Source organism: Artemia sp. Qi Xiang Cuo, chromosome 7, assembly GCF_049724085.1.
Source record: "Artemia sp. Qi Xiang Cuo chromosome 7, ASM4972408v1, whole genome shotgun sequence".
Lineage (NCBI taxonomy): Eukaryota > Metazoa > Arthropoda > Branchiopoda > Anostraca > Artemiidae > Artemia > Artemia sp. Qi Xiang Cuo.
In genome coordinates, this window is record NC_142800.1 from 55851807 (window position 1) to 55870066 (window position 18260).

An 18260-nucleotide genomic window follows, 5' to 3' on the forward strand; every position below is an offset into this window, starting at 1 on the left:
TAATGGTTACAGACTGTTGCAATTTTGTAGGCATAACAATCTAGTTATAACCAGTACAGTGTTTGGTCATAAAATAGCCCATAAGTTAACAAGGTATTCATATGGTGGTAAAACGGCTAGTCTTATTGATTATGTTATTGTAAACGGAAGACTGGCAGGATTGATACGAGATACTAGGGTATATAGAAGTGGTGTTATTGATGTCAAAAGTAAAGATCACCATCTAGGAGTGGCTAGAGTTAATTTAAAGCTGAAATTTAGGGATGGTAACTATCTTTCAGGAAGCTGTGACGTTGGTAGACTCCTGGATGGGAATTTGAGATAAATTTTCCCGGGAAAGTTGAATACTAAACTGGAGAGTTTAAAATTTAACAATGTAGAAGATAACTAATAATTTTAGAAAAATAGTTTTTGAAGTCGCTGATGGTGTCTTAGGGAAGAAAGTTAGAAATATTAGTGAAAATGCTTATTTTTAATCAACACGAGGAGGGGCCTGTGCAAGAATTATTTGAGTGACAGATCATATGAAAATAAGAGGCATGTAAAGAATTGGAGAATGCATTAAAATGTGAATCAAGAAGGCGTGAAGTGGTGGCCATGGATAAAATTGCTGAAGATCTGGCCTGCATAATAGTAAAATATTTCACTGGCGTGTTAATAAATTGAGAGGGCATAGCCAATTTGGACTTGTCCCAGTTAAAAATAGCAACAGGACAAAAATTACTGAGAAGGAAAGAGTTAAACAGAAATGGGCAGAACATTTTAAGAATGTACTAAACCATGATAGAGATACAGGAAAAGATATACAAAAGAATGAAAAAGTTGGTGACACTTTGGATGTGAAGGAAGATTTATTTTGTGAGGAAGAATTAGTGACAGTACTAAAAGGATTAAAAAATGATACGATCACAGAAGCTGATAGTGTGGTAAATTTTTTTTATACGTGGTGGTTGTGAGGCAAAAGATAAGTTAGAGAGAAGCTTATGAATATACTACAACTAAAAAATCATCACAGCTATGCACTAAAAACTATGCACGCTCCTCCTCCGTCCCAAACTATTCAAAGCCTCCCTCTTTACACCCTCTCAGAAAGTTACCATTTCTCTTAAATCTTTCCAAGCGACATCATCCCATCTCAACCGACAACGATCTACTTTCTATTTAGCTCTAGACGGTTTGCCAAAAAGGGCAATCTGTAATCCTATATCCACAGAAACTGCCCCAGCCATCTCAACCTTTCTCTCATTATAGCCCTAGATAGCGGGATTGAACCAAACTTTTTGTACAGCCTACTGTTGTATGTTCAGCCTAAGGTGGTAAGAGTGAGTGTGGCAACTATAGAGGTATTAGCCTGGTTTCTGTAGGAACCAAACTACTTAATATGATGATACTTTTCAGACTTTTTAGATATTTTTTAGCTGCTGCAGATAAAGTTTTAAGGGAATAACAAAGTGGCATTAGAAAGGGCAGGGGATGCATCGACCAAATTTTCACTCTTAGATTAATAAATGAGAAGTGCCCACGTCATTAAACACCTTTAGTCCTCAGTTTTATAGATTATGAGCTAGCATTTGATTGAACCAATAGAAGAGTTTTAGCAAAGGTCCTATCTTTGTATACTATACCACATAAATACATTAAAATGATTAGTGCAAGGTATGTGAATAAAATGGCTGTAGTTAAGGTAAAAAGTGGGTTAAGTAGTTGGTTTCATATTAAATATTAAGGCTATGTTCTATTCCCAATTATATAAATCACTTTGATGAAATTTGTCCTAAGGAGCACAGCAAAGGCAATGGGAGAACATGGAATCAAATGGGGAAGTAAAACTCTCCTTGACTTATGTTATTCTGATGATTTAAGCATCCTAGATGAAAATCTTAGCATAATGAATGAACTTTTATAGGTTTTATGAGTTTAGGGTGCAAGAAAAGGTTTACAAATTAATGTCAGGAACACTAAGTTGCTAAGATTAGGAATAAGTAAAGGTGAAGAACTGATGCTAGGTAATAAGAAGATGCGTCAAGTGCAGCTTCACTTTCCCAGGTAGTATTATTGGTAAAGATGGTGAGTGCAGTGAAGATATTAAAAGTATAATAGCCAAGGCCCAGGGTAATTTTTCACAGTTAAAAAAAGTCTGGAAGAATAACAAGAAAAGTCTGCAACCAAAATTAGAATATTGGAAGCTACACTGATGATTGTGGTCAAGTATGGTTCTGAAGCTTGGGCGCTCCAAAAAAAACGAATGAGAAGCTGCTAGATGTTTTCCAGAGAAATTGCCAATGAATTATTTTTGGTACCTGACTGAATGACCGTATCTCAAATAGCAAGCTACACAAAAAATATCGTTCAATACTAATTCCTAGGGCTATAATCAGAGAAAGGATGAGATGGCTAGGACATGTTCTGTGGATGACAAATTGACAAAGACTGCCCTTGGCAGCCAACCGTGTAGGGTCAAACAAAAAGCGGGTTGTACCCAAATGAGGTGTTTGATGTCATAAGGAAAGATTTAAGAGAAATGGCAACTTCTTCTGATATTTCACATTCTTCGTAAGGTTGTAATAGGATGTAATCCTTCCAATTTCGTAAAAAGGATATTTAACATCCTCAAATAATCCGCTTTTTAACAAAGCAGCACTTGTAGAATCCTAATGGAGGATTCCTCTGTCATGCAATTTAACTCTTATAACCTTCAAACTAGTTATGATGCTCACAATAATTTAATTATCATCAGAATCGACCTCCAAATTGGTCTGGCGTCTTTTTTGGTAATATCCAAGTTTCAACAATTACTGAATTTTTAACAGTTTATCTAAAAGTCTGCACTCTTCTTGAAAATATCCATTTCACTAATTTTTATGTTAGCCTACAGCAATGTATGTTAAAATAAAAGAATATTGGTCATGTTTTCAAAATATCTTAAATAAGGCAAGTCAGTTTTATCCACAATATGAACACGTCTGATGACAAAATCAGTGCCTTAGCCACTTTGCCAGCAAAAGCTTCAAATTGTTCTATCCCAAAGATTCCAAACATGCCTATTGTTTTGTGAAAACAACCTTTCAAGCCGTGGTGGTGCAAAGAATGTGTAAAGACTGTAAAAGACAAAAAGAAAACGAGAAAACCCTTAAAAAAATATATCCACACAAACAATTTTACTTTTTAAATAGGCTTCAGCCAAAGTTAAACTTGTCTATAGGAAGGCAAAGAGGCAATGTTGGCATAATTTTAGATCTCAAATAAATTTTCTAACTGCTTCGGAATCAATCCATCATTTAATAAGTGAATTAAATGGTTATATTATAACAACTCCTTGCATGACTTAGGCCTAATGATTTAGAACAGGCCATTATAATCTAATGTACAAAAAGCTAGGATCTTCACTAAGATGCTTCAGAAAGTGATGATAGTATCCTCTCAACTTGCATGGCTTACTGTGTTCTCCCCTCCAAAGCAAGTTCTAAACATTACTTCTAAAACCTTTTCCTATTTCTGAACTCCTTGAAGCCATTCTTTGCTTGGATTTGAATTCAAGACCTTGACATGATGAAATCCATCTGCCATGGATTACTGAATCTTCCCCTCCTTTTAAAGACACTTCTAAGTATTTACAATCAATTCTGACATTACCATAATTGTCCTAATTTATGAAAGAAAGCCATTGTTTATCCCGTTTTAAACCAAATAAACTTAGCTAAGATCCTTTTTTCTGTGAACCAATCTCAGTTCTATGAAGTGTTGGTAAAGCATTTGAACATAAATTCAAAAGGCAGCTGAATGGTTTGGTGAGATTAATAATCTGGTTCTTAAAATTCAGCAGACTTTAGAAGGGACTACAGCTCTCTGAATAACTAGCCAGGCTAGTTTTTGGTGTAAAAGTTTATTATATAATATAGAAACCCTATTAGCTGTGCTATTAGACTGGTCAGATGCTTATGAATATTGTTCTTCAAACACATTCTTCATAGTTCTAATAAGTTTCCAGAATTGATTAGCAGATGAGTCATTCAAGTCCCAAATAGATAATAACAAAGATGCTAGTCAGGTTAAAATAAGAAGCTTTACCTTGAAGGACAATCTTCAGCATCTTGCTATTTAACCTCTACGTTTATGAATTGAGTCTCCTCACTTCATTTTCTGGTATATATCATGACATCATTATTTGGAAAGCTCATAAAGATTATACTAGTTTATTCTGGGATGTCCAACAGGATATGAATACATTGTCTACTTGAATTGAGGTTTTATACTCCCTGTGGCAGTATTCAGAAACAGCGCAATTGTCTTTACAAGACATAACTATATGTACCCTTCAGAACTTCATGAAAAGAATACTCCTGCTTCATCTGAGAATTCTACAGAATTTCTTGGAATTATTTTGCACACAAACTCAAAATAGCATGAAAATATTTCCTATTTAAGAATTAGTACACTTATAAGAATTTTCTAATAAAAAAATGGTGTCATTGAAAAGGGGTTCCATTCCAACAATTCTGTTTGATTTTTATAAATTTGCATTATACTTAAAATGGTGTCCAAAAGTATATTTTCATTTGTGAATCATCCATCTCCCCTATTCAATTTCTTTGATGCACTATAAAACTTTGCCATTGGTATTATTGGACTGGACAAACACACTCATTGTCTTAACTTAGACCACTCTGAATGATAGAGGATATGTGCAATGTAATAGATATTTATCTCGAAGTGTCAAGGTTATGATAAGAAAAACATTATTTTTGCACATATCAAAAGATGACTCTATGTATGTTAATTTTGTTTCTGATGGGGCAAGTGTCCTATAACCACCTCCAAGTTGGGTAGATAGCTCCCTATTTGCACTCTCCAACTTAGGAGATGAGCCCTTTCTACTCCATTCTCCTAAGAGGAGAGCTCCTAAGATGGGCTCATCTCATAAGAAGTTAGTTAACAAAAGGGTAGCTATCTATCCAACTTGGAAATGTTGATTGGAAACTGGCCCTGGCAGAAACAAAATTAACAGATATAGTCTTCTTTGATATATGTAATGTACAAAAGTAATGTGTTCAAATCATAACCTTGAAACTTAAACACTTATCTATTCCATGGAGGACAAAGCTCTATACAAGCTCTAGAAGCTCTTGTCATACAGCAGGAGGGAGAGTTCACTTATTCATCAATAATATGAAAAAATAAATAAAAAAAAAACAGTCTCCATCATGTGACAAAAAAAAGCTCTTGTTGAATAAATGGGCTCTCTACCTCCTGCAGTATGACAAAGGATATTACCCAGAAAAGAAAGTACAAAGAATATATTATTAGGGTTATTTATGGGTTTTCCAGGGTAGGGATTTGGGGTGTATTGTCTGGATAATGACTAGTATGATTAAAAGGAACATAAATGAGGAATCTATTGGTTTTACTTTTATTCTATTAAGATTGTCTTCAAAAAAGCTGTAACTCTCCACTATTATCTGGAGCTTCACTCTGTTCATCAACACTTGTACGCTATTCAGGATTTAACTTTGAAAGAGACCAAATGATATTTTAAAAGTAGGGTGAATATATAGCCTAAAAGATTCTACAATTGACACAGGGACAAGTCCAACATACCAATTGATTTTTCTTTTTTTTCATGATCTTTCCAAATGTAATACCGTAGAATGGGGTAATTTTGAATGTTAGGGGTAACTTTGGACAAAATCAGTAACAAACAATGAGCACTCTCTTTAAGAGAACAGCAGATTTACTCAATTGTACTTGTTACTAGATTATTGATAGATGACATCTTAATCAGTTGGTAATTCTTGCAGTCAGGTTAAGATGAAATCTTAGCTTTTTATTCACAAGAGAATTTGAGCTGTCCGAAATTGTCAAAAAGTGCTAAAAGTCAGTTACCCTTTTTTACTTAGATAGACTAAAATAGGCCTTTCAATCTGACATTTTTCTGTAGCTGAGAAGCCAAATGGTTAGGTTTTAAGGTTAAATCATTTCCTTATTCCATAGATTCAAGTTGGCAGCAGTGTTCAATGTTACCTGTTAATAATTTATTTTTCAGGGGTAACTTTAAACATATGTTGAAAGTTGCCCTTATCTATCTTTTTTATTGATTTCAATATTCTGCACTGGCCAATTGTTTAATTTTGGATTGAATTGAAGTTTACTCTGTTGTTTAGACCTTTAGAAAACCCTTTTTAATCTATTGATCCCAGGAAGTTGCAAATTAAGTTCATCTCTTCAACTATTATTGAAATATTTGATCATTCCCTAATTCCTTCAGACCTACTTTTGTTTCTTCTTTGAGGGGGGAGTCATTTGACAATCAGTAGGACAGACAAATGATTATTAAGTTACTTATAAGGGAAGATATGAAAAATTTAAAAAAAATACAATTTGCCCTCAGAAAATTAATTTTAGATAATTTAATTTAGGCCCTTTGTAATTTAATTTGATAAATTTAAAATATGATGGTTTTTAAAATATTATTTTCAGACAGACCAAATGAAATTATCTACCTACACTCAAAATGGAAACAAAAATGATGGACAAACTATTTAATCCTTGGAACTAAGCCCATCAGCATCAATGCCCTGCTGTTGCCTGTAGTAAAGACCACAAGCCTCCAGAGTATTTTTTTTTTCTTGGTCACTTTGTAGAAAAGTAATGGTTCTAAAAACTATGAAGGGGAATCATTTGATTGGAAATTCTTATGGATTTTTTTTTATGTGTATTTCTTATTTTGTTTTTATTTGTTTTAAATTGAGTCTTAATAAACAATTTTCACAATTACCCAGACCATATACAAAACCAATGAATGCAAGAAAGTGAATATAAAGAAAGGAGATGTAACAATGAGAAAGGTTTCAGAGAAATACAAGATTCCTTTGGGTAGTCTTTCTCACCAAATGGACAAAAAGCATAATAAAAAGGTGGTAAGACCAACTGTATTGACAGGACTTGAGGAAGAAGCCATCATCTCTCATTTGCTTGCATATGCTGAGTGGGGGTTTCCTGTTGATTGCTTTGAGCTGAAACTCATAGTCAAAAGTTACCTTACATCAGTTGGAAATACAGTAGATTGCTTTAAGAACAACATACCTGGACAAGACTTTATCAGTTCTTTTTTAGATCAACATTGTCCAAAGCTTAGATTGAGAGCCATATCAAACTACTCCAAAAAAGAGCTTCTGTTTCATCTGAAATATTGAACCAGTACTACAACAATTTAGAGGTGACTATTCAGGATGTGCCTTTGTCAAATATTTTCAATTACAATGAGACTAACATAACAGACAACCCCAGAAAAAAGAAATGCATTGCGAAAAGAGGTGCCAAATACCCCTCCAGAATAATGAATGAAACAAAGGGAGCAATGCCCTGCAATGCAATTTGGCCCTGAGGGAGCTAGGTAGGCTGTCTCTAAGTCAGGATGGTTTGACAGTGAAATTTACTGCAACCTCTTGACATTGCTTGTTTCACTCCAATGAAAAGCTAGTGGAGGAAAATTCATGATGTCTAAAAAATAGATAACCTAAGAGAAACTGTAATGAGAAAAGACAAATTCCCTCCGCTACTGAAGCTACTCCTGAAGAGTCTAGCATCAAATACAAAAGAAAATCTAAAGAATGGCATTGCCAAATACTTGTCATGTTTCAGAGTCATGTAAGACCACCCACTTCCTGCTCAGCAAGCTCCACAAGAGGTTGTGGATAATGTCAGCAGTTTTACTGGAAGTCCTAGAAGCCTGCAGATTTGACAAATCTGTGAGGAATATCACACACACACTTCTTAGCATCACACTGGGGAAAATTATTGAGGATGCAGAAGATTCAAGCTGTGAGTCTGACATGACTAATGCATTTGAATGGGAGAGCGAGTCAGAAATGGAAGTTGATGAGTCAACAAGGGCTGGCCCTTCTACTCTGTCAAGCAAGGCAGCAGCCAAAAGTGGTTCAAATTATCCACCTAAAACTGTGGATGGACAATGGTTCATTGCAAAGTTCTTCATGCGTTGTATTTATAAGTATTTTGCAGTGTTGGAGGTGGATGCTCTTTCTTCTAATGACTTGATGAATGTGATATGCCTGCAAAAAAACAAGGATTAATCCTTCTATTTTCCCAGGGTGAAAAATTCAGCATCCATCCCTCTCAACCAGGTGGAGAGAAATCTTCCAGCCCCTCAAATCAATCATAGCCAAAAAAAAATATTTGACCATGACTTTGGTCATCTGATACTTAGCTAATTTGATCTTTTCTTCACCTTTTTATTTTTGAAGTAATATTTTATTTCTCTCAATAAACAAGTTTTTTTTACTTTCTATTTGGTGCCATATGACTTCAAACTTTTCAAACTCTTTATCAATGTTACTGATCAATTTTTTTGTGTTCAAAGTTAATAACCCCTTAATATGATTCTGAATGCCATTTTAGGATCAATGTAGCTCTCACGACATGAAAACTGGCAGTTTTGGACAGTTGCCATTCAATGCAGAATGATACATTCCTTAACTGCCAAAAATTTTTAGTAAATACCAATCCAATCTAAAATACCAATCATCGTATCGACATTTTGACTGACGAATTCAGACAATTCGAACTGGATTTATTAGGAGTTTCAGAAACTCATATCCCAGGGGTAGGAAACCTGACTTTAGGTGATATAGAATTTGTTTACTGAGGCAGGAAGGATGGGGCACGTAGACAGGTAGTAGGGCTCATGATGAATATGGAAGCTGGAAAGTCTTATTCATGGTGGGAAGGTACTAATAATAGGGAAGAAATTGTTTATTTTATGACTAGAAAGTTCAGGTTATCAGTTATAGTAGTATATGCCCCTGTAGAACCAACAGACTGAGATACTAGGGACTCAGATGAATTTTACTTATAGTTACAGGAGCAAATAGACAAGGTCCCAGGTAGAAATATTACGCTATTGCTGGGAGATTTTAATGCCCAGTTTGGTAAAAATAGGGATTGATGGTATCCCAGCCTAGATCAATTTGGTGTAGGAAAAGAAAACAGTAATGGATACAGACTGTTGCAATTTTGTAGGTATAACAATCTAGGTATAACAAGTGCGGTGTTTGATCAAAAAATAGCCCATAAGTTAACATGGTATTCACGTTATGGCAAGACAGCAAACCTAATGGATCACTTTATTGTGGAACAAAGACTGGAAGGATCATTACAAGATACTAGGTTACATAGGAGTGCCGTTATCGATGTTAAAAGTAAAAGTCACCATCTAGTAGTGTCAAGGGTTAATTTAAAGCTGAAATATCGGAAGGGTAACTACCTCCCGGGAAGTTATGATGTTGGTAAACTCCAGGATGATAATTTGAGAGAAACTTTCCAGGAACAGTTGAATACTAAACTTAAGAGTTTAAAATTTGATAATGTGGAAGATGGTTGGAATAATTTTAAAAAAATAATTTATGAAGTTGCTGAAGGTGTTTTAGTGAAGAAATCTAGGACTGCAGCTAAGAATATCTGCGAAAAAGATTTATGTTTAATAGAAAGAAGACAGGACTTGTACAATAATTATCTGAGTGGTAGATCATATAGAAACAAAAGGAATGGAAAGAGAAGAAAGAAAGCATTAAAATATTAAGTAAGGAGGTGTGAAGTGGAGGCCATGGATAAAATTGCCGAAGATCTGGAAGATGCAGCTAGACGGCATAATAGTAAAATATTGTACTGGCACGTTAACAAATTGAGAGGGATTAGTCAATCCGGACTTGGCCCAGTTAAAGATAGGAATGGGGTCGCAATTAGCGATAAGGAAAAAACTAAAGAGAGATGGGCCAAACACTTTGAGAACTTGCTTAACCAAGATAGAGTTGCAGGAAAAAATATAGAGGAAAATGAAAAAGTTTGTGATACCTTGGATGTGAAGGAAGATTTGTTTTGTGAGGAGGAATTAGCAACAGTACTAAAAGGATTAAAGAATAATAAGGCTCCAGGTGCTGATAGGGTGGTAAATGAGTTTCTTAAATATGGTGGCTCTGAGGTTAGAAATAAGTTATTGAAGATTATGAATATGATTTTTGAAAAAGGGGAAGTACCTAACGATTTTAGGAAAACCTTAATTAAGCCACTATATGATAAAGGTGATAAAAGTGATTGTGGTAATTATCGAGGCAATAGTCTGGTCTCTGTGGGAAATAAATTTCTTAGTAATATGATACTTTTTAGACTGAGAGATGCCATAGACAAAGTTTTAAGAGAAGAGCAGTGCGGTTTTAGAAAAGGTAGAGGATGTGTCAACTAAATTTTCACTCTTAGGCTAATAATTGAGAAGTGCCTGAGTTTTCAAACACCTTTGGTCCTCAGTTTTATTACGTTTCAGTTTTATTATTAGTTTCAGATTACGAGCAAGCGTTCGATTCTGTCGATAGAAGAGCTTTAGTAAAGCTTTTATCCTTGTATGGTATACCAGACAAATACATTAATGTGATCAGTGCTATGTACGAGAATAACACTGCTGCGGTTAAGGTAGGAAATGAGGTTAGCAGCTGGTTTTGCATTAAATCAGGAGTTAAGCAGGGTTGTGTTCTATCACCCTTTATATGGATTATTTTGATGGACTTTGTCTTAAGGAGTACAGGAAAGGCAATGGGAGACCACGGAATCAAATGGGAAGGAAAAAGTCTCAAGGACATGGATTATGCTAATGATTTAAGTATCCTAGATGAAAGTGTGAGCAAAATGAATGACGTTTTAGAGGTTTTGCGAGTTCAGGGTGCTAGAATTGGTTTGAAAATTAATGTTAGGAAGACTAAGTCACTAAGGCTAGGAATAAGTGAAGATGAAAAGGTGACGTTGAGTAATGAAAAGATTGATCAGGTGGGCAGCTTCACTTATCTTGATAGGATTATTAGTAAAGATGGTGGGAGCAGTGAAGATGTTAAAAATAGAATAGTCAAGGCTCGGGGTGTTTTTACACTGTTAAAACAAGTCTGGAAGAATAGAAAGATAAGTCTGCAAACCAAGATTAGAATATTAGAAGCCCCAATAATGACAGTGGTCAAACATGTCTCTGAAGCATGGCCGCTCCGAAAAGCGGATGAAGATTTGCTAGATGTTTTCCAGAGAAATTGCTTAAGGATTGTTCTGGGTACCTGGCTGACTGACTGTATTTCAAACAATAGACTGTGCGAAAGGTGTGGTTCAATACCGCTCCCTAGGGCTATAATGAAAGAAAGGTTGTGGTGGTTAGGGCACGTTGTGCGGATGAAGGATGACAGATTGCCGAAGGTTGTTCTTTTCGGGCAACCATCTAGGGCTAAACGGAAAGCAGGTCGTCCCCGTCTGGCATGGTAGGACGTCATAAAGAAAGATTTAAAGGATCTGGGAACTTCGTGGGCGGGTGTAAAAAGGGAGGCTTTGAATAGAGTGGGGTGGAGGAGGATCGTGCGAAGCTGTGTTGGCCTCAGGCGGCTTGGTGCTGCGGTGAGTTATTAGTAGTAGTAGTAAAGAAAATTATTACAAAATAACCTTGATTTTTCACAATTTTTAGTTCAAAGTTACCCTTTTCTACTGTACTCAATTTACTTGCAAATGTACATTTTCCCCTGATGGTCCCTCATATAGCCTACATGTAGGATGTTTCTATCAATTAGATTACCATGCTTCTATCCATTATTATCTAATTTTTAAGCCATTCCAAATAATATTTTGGTAAATTATGTAGCCTGCTCAATCACATCCAGATATAAATTCTATGATAAGGAAATAACTGGTTTAATATAGGGGCTATAACATATGACTAGATTGGAAATGATGGAGAAATAGAGAATCCCCCTAATGGGCAAATATATAACCTGAATTGGTATATTTAGGGGTTGGAGTAAAGTTCACTTAAAAGGAAAGAAAACCCTTTTCTAAAGATGGATGGTATTGTAGATGCAATGACAACATTAATTTCTTCCAGTTTATGACAAAAGTTCATTTCCAACACAAATGAATGTTAAATTTGTTACATGAAAGTGGACTGATTATCATATCTTGACAAGCATAAAAAAAAGGAATCAAGTAGGGTAAAGGTACCAATGATTTGACAGTACAATTTTGGAACCACTGTTGAAATTTTCCTTCAAAACAGGTAACTCTGCTTAGTTGTGACTTGGAACCCCATCTTTTGAAGCTGTCATTACATTTTGACAATGCAAAACATCAATACTATATCCAATACACTGAGATAAGAAAAGAATATTCAATTCAATCAATTTATGTTCAAACTGTCATTACTTGGTTATTTTTTAGCAAAAATAGTTGGGATCAGCACCAATGCATCAAAATACATCTGATCTTCTCTAAAATGTAGCCACGTTGGCTTCTTCGTGATAAAATCAAATTAAAATGACAGCTAATATTATATTGACAAAACTATGTTCCAAGTGTCGAAAAATTCTTGTCTGATGTAGTGGAATACAAGGCTGACAAAAATTTTCCTTCAGCCAAATTCAAACGTAGATATTAGCTTCAATGATGAGAATAATTTCTTTTGAGAATATCTTGTAGTAACCTTGTCAAATTTTTTGACAGACAGCAACAGGCCCTGTCAAAATATAGGTGACTCTGTCAAAACTTCACTGAACATGTAAAACAGATGAGAAACAATTAGTGTCAAAATCCAAGAGTCCTTTGACGAAAACAGTTGTCAAATTTATGGGTATTTTCTCAACAAGAGATTTTCATGATTATTATTTCTAATAATATTTCACATGAAAAAAAAAACATAAAAAAAAAGGGTTTTATTAAATTGTACTTTTACTGACTTGATGCTAAATTTTGACATTATCTGAGGAACTACCACTTGGCCTCACACCATGTTTATATTTTTAAGCATTTGAGTTGGTTGATCACAACATCCTAATTTGTTTATCACTGAATAACTTTGAAGTTGACTGGTGTACTTCATATTTTTAAGCATTTGAGTTGGTTGATCACAACATCCTAATTTGTTTATCACTGAATAACTTTGAAGTTGATCCTCTCTTAGTAAGTATTTTCTTTCAAATAGATCCCAAGTTGTAAAATACAAAATGTTCTCTCTGATCCTCTCCCTACTTGGTGCAGAATTTTTTAAGGAACCTTGTTAGGCCTACTCTTATGTCTAGTATTTGTTCATGAAATTGGTAGGAGATTCCCTCAAAGGTATTAATGTGTAGATTACCTGCTGATGCTTGAAATATGTCACAGAAATATCAAAAGTAGCCCCATCAAAATCCTATCCATGTTTAGAACAAGGCTAAGAATTTACATACTAATGTAAATTCCACTAAGTCAATTATAAGAACAATAAACTTCTTGAAATTTGTGAAATCCACTCCCAGTTTTTTAGACCCTATCCCACCTAAAATTTTAATGAAACATGTTAAACTCCTTGGTGTCACAAATCTCTAATAATCTTAAGTTGAACATGCATATTTCAAGGATTCTGGACTTTGCAGACAAAGGATAGTCAAAACTAAAATTTTTAAAGTGGATTAAGATGGCAGATTAACTTTTAAATTACCAAATGTTGACAGCATTTTCACTGTGAACACCAAAGATATCTTTGCTGGACCATTAGAGCCGAGAGGAACTGGACCATTCCAGATAGCATTTGGAGATACTATTCTTGTGGCCAATATGCGAAAATGTGAGAAAAAAGGCATATGACCTAGGTCACATGATTACACTCCATATGACTATCCAATTTTGTTCCTATATCTGAGACAATTTTTTCAGTTTTTTGCTTCCACTTTCTCAATAGGGTTTTCTATGTTTACAAATTAAACAAAGTTGAAGAGAAATAAAGTAAAAATAATAGGCATGTCAAATGCACAAGGATCTGCCCACAAGTGTTCCCCGAGTATTTTGACACCTGTTGAATTGGGTTCCAACTAATGTCAAAAACAGGTAACTTTTTTGTTCTATCAAATTTGTAAGTGAAAACAGTCCAATGTCAGAAAATTGGAATTTGGTATCCTTTTCTGATAAAACTTCAGACTCCCGAACAAACAGTAAAATTCCTAGATATTTTCTTACATACTGAAACCCTTTTCAAATCATAAGTCTTCAAGTTTGGCCTTCCAGAGTAGAAAAAAATGTGTTTTTTTTACAAAAACTGTCAAATCATTGGTGCCTTTACCCTAGACTAGACTTTTCACCTTGCCCCTATGTCAGTTATGGAATCTTGAATATATTTATCAAAAGTAATACTTAAAAATACTGTGTTTGGTATCAGTTTAGGATTTTACCCTCTAGAATGATAAGCTATGAAAAATACTTTTCAAATTCTAAATACTTACTTGGGCTATATTATTCCTTAAGGTGTACAAATAAACTTCACTCCCTAATCCTCCCTAATGGATAAATACATAGCCCAAAATATGTTTCTACACTTAGTGTATTTTCTATAGGCTAGGCAAAATCTTTCTTCATATTAATTTGAAGACAAAGAAGCATGCCAATTGCAACAAGCAGCATAAACAAAAGAGATGACCTTGTCAAAAATTCTTTGATTATATATAATCTGGGTGGTGCAAGCCTAACATTGGGGCTATTGAGAAGGAAACATTTTAAGAAAACAATTCTTACTTTATATTATGCAGAGAAATAGTAATTAGCACACTTTTAAGGCACTTCCAATACATTTTGCCACCAGCCTCTACCCCTGATGTGCAAATATATAGCTAAACTTAAATATTTCTTGTGCATGTGCCAATTGAGTTTCAGCCCATGAGTTCATAATTCCAATCAATGCTGATGAAATCAAAAAATACAAAACATATGAGAAATATAATATTTGGCTATGTATTTGCAAGTTAGGGTGATAGGGGGGTTGGGAGTAAAATACAGTGCAAGCACCTTCAAATTATATTAGTCACAATTTTTTGGTATATAATAAAGTAAGAATTGTTTTATTTGCATGCTTCATTGTCAATAGCCCTAATTCTAGTCTTACATCATTTGGGCTATGTATTTGTCCATTAGAGGGTGGAGGGCTAAAATTTATTGATATGTGTTAAGGAATTACTTAGCCTAGCCTAAGTATTTAAATTTTGTGAAGTATTCTTAATAATTCTATACTATTTCTTGCTGAAGAGGTGAGGGTAAAATTCTACTTTAGCTACTTTTAGCTATCTTGGAAAGGCATTAAGTTATGAAAATTAAACTTTCAAGGGTGGCTCTACAGGTTAAAGTATGGGTAAATTTTTTGTTGTTCATATTATTGACTAATGAATAAATTAAAAATACCACTTGATACCTTTTTCATGCTCTTTCCAAATATAACAATCATTTTTATTGGAAATGAATTTTACCCTCATCCTGGTAAATTTTTTTTTGTTCATATTATTGACTTAAAAATAAAGTAAGCATACCACTCAATGCCTTTTTTTATGCTCTTTCTAAATATAATAATCATTTTTGTCAGAAATGAACTTTCCCCCACCCATATATATACCAATTCAGGGTATATATTTGCACATTAGGGAGGGTGGGGGTAAATTTCATTTCTGATGTAGGGTGTGTTCCAGGTGGAAATTGCAATTTAATTTGTATTTACTTCAAATTTAATACAAATTAACTGTCAACCTGGAACAGTTTATCAACTAATGCCTTAATATGCATTGTAATTTATTATTAAAACATGAGTAATTTTAGTGAGGAATGAGTAAAATATGAAAAATATGAGTTTTGATCCCTTAATACCCATTATTTACTTTTAGATTGGTCATTTGCCTCCATTTTTCCCACTTTGATGATGAATGTACAGAAGTTAATTCACTAAAGATGCTAGTTAACCATATTCACAAAAATTTAATTTTTAATCATTCCAGCTGTTAATTCACTCTCACCTGGAACAAAATATTCAATTTTTATTAAATATTATTAACTTCTTGTTGTATTGGGAACATGCCTGTATATGAGAGGTAAGTTTAAACTTTCCCCCCATCCCCCTAATGTGCAAATATATACCCTGAATTGTTATATATAGGGGTGGGGGTAAAATTCATTTCCAACAAAAGTGATTATTATATTTGGAAAGAGCATAAAAAAGGCATCAAGTGGCATGTTTACTTTATTCATAAGTCAATAATGTGAATAACAAAAAATTTACTCCCACCCCTGTATATACCAATTCAAGGTATATACTTGCACATTAGAATGGATGGGGTTGGGGGAAAGTTTAAACTTACCTCTCATTTACATGAGAAATAAAATTTACCCCAACCCCCCTAATGTGCAAATATATACCCTGAATTGGTATATATAGGGGTGTTGGTTAAATTTATTTCCAAAGAAAATGATTATTACATTGGACAGAGCATAAAAAAACGCATCAAGTGGTATGTTTACTTTATTTTTAAGTCAATAATATGAACAAACAAAAATTTACCAAAGTATGTAACAGGAAGGTATTTAGAAGTACCTACCCCCACTCCTCTCTCTAGAGGGTACTGAAATTTGCCTACATGACCTATTGAAATTTTTACAAAACAATATTTTACCTTAATTTGCAGTTATGAGTTTCTTTTTCTCTAGCTTCAGTTCTGAAAATGCAATTTGTGTTATTTGAGTAGAATTTTAAGCCATATCAGTGTTTTTTTCAAAATTTAGGAAATGTATTTGCACATCTTTAAAACTTTATAAATTAGGATTGAGCAAAGTTGTGAAGCTGAAAATAATTTTGTTGTAGGGCAAACTCCAAGTTGACTATTTATGTCCATGATTCTTTGGTTTGAAAATCTTGCACAAAATATTTTTCTTTCAACAAATTTTTCTTACTGCTATTGTTTGTCTACTGAAGCTGAAATTGGTTCCCAAAATCAGCTATGTGTGCCAAGCCTTTTAGTTCTGAAAATGCAATTTCTACTATTTGAGTAGAATTTTAAGCCATATCAATGTTTGTTTTTTTTCAAAATTTAGGAAATATATTTGCATATCTTTAAAACTTTATAAATTGGGATTGAACAAAGTAATGAAACTGAAAAGAATTTTGTTGTACATCATTTATACAGAATAGGCCTATCTATTTTGCAAGGTTTCACCTTTATAACACATAGATTTTTATAGGTCATCAAAGATCAGGACCCTCTAGAGGGAGAAGGAGTGGAAGTAGGTACTTCAAAAAACCATCTCAGGACATACTTTTAGCCTGTAGACCCATCCCTGAAAGTTTCATTTTCCTTTCTGTTTTCTTCTTTTTTTACAGCAGTACAGTTATAATCCATCTTATCTTTAAGTTTCTAGCAGCAGCAGGATTTCGGACCTTTCTTGATAGTTGATGTCACTTAGGTCCTCATTCAATGGTTTCTCAATATATCAACTTATTAAAGTTTCTATGTTGGCTTATGTAAAACATTTGAATTTTCAGAAATAGAAATCGATTGCCGGGAACGCTCCTGAAAACTATCAAATGTAGGTCTAAAAAGTGCTTTTGTTGTCACTCCGATTTACGAAAAGTCACTTCTGGTGTCTTTTTTCTGTCATGCTACGCCCTAAATACCTGCATCAAGTTTATTTGTACAGTTGTTTGGAAAAAATGTAACAATGCTAAGAAATCCAAAAAAAGGAGGATTTTGTAAAGGTGGGGTGAAAAGAATTTCTACAGTAAATTCACGCCATTCAGTCAATAACTTCATTTGATAGAAGAGCTACAATAAAGATCTTATCATTGTATGATATTAATTTAAAAACTTTTTCCACAAAATAAGTTTTTCAAAGAAAAGTAAAGAACTCCATTAAACAAAAAATGAGCAAAAATAAAATCAAATAATCTACCAAGCGTGTAACTACCACAAATCAGCATCGATAAATAAATGAAACCCAAAACGAACAGAAATTACAATAATTAGCCGAGTCAAACTCAAAACGAGCAGAAATTAGCATAAGTTTGGTGCAAAACCCCTATGCCTTCCCAAGGCCAGAACAAAATTTGAACTTTACTGAAAAAATGTAAATGTTCTTACTTTTATAACTTTCATAAATCAAATAATACTAACATTTTGATTACTACATATCAGTATATGCATATTAAACGGACAATGCACATTCATTTGTATTTTTTCAGTAAAGTGCAAATTTTGTTCTGGCCTTGCGAAGGCATAGGGGTTTTGCACCCAACTTATGCTAATTTCTGTTAAAAAATAAAAAATTTCTGTATGCTAATTCAATAAAAAAAAATTTATAGGATGTGTTTGGGGGAATGATGGGCGTGGGGGTGGCTAGTTGCCCTCCAAACACTTTCGACAATTAAAAGGGCACTAGCCCTTCGAATTTCCAAT

At 34.0% G+C, this 18260-nt stretch overlaps 1 protein-coding gene across 4 annotated transcripts in view; it reads right to left on the bottom strand.

Moving 5' to 3' along the window:
- The window catches only part of LOC148950463 (beta-galactosidase-1-like protein 2), a 147807-nt gene that overhangs the window by 109597 nt on the left and 19950 nt on the right, over positions 1 to 18260 (bottom strand). The window contains exon 1 of one of the 4 annotated variants that reach the window (XM_089092418.1): positions 17195 to 17222. The exons of 1 other annotated variant lie outside the window; for it this stretch is intronic. In XM_089092418.1, coding sequence (XP_088948544.1) covers positions 17195 to 17207 — 13 coding nt within the window. In that variant the 5' untranslated portion in view covers positions 17208 to 17222. Of the gene's footprint in view, positions 1 to 16484; positions 16494 to 17124; positions 17159 to 17194; positions 17223 to 18260 lie in introns of those variants that run through there. 2 more of the 4 variants (XM_089092417.1, XM_089092415.1) reach the window with 2 other exon arrangements.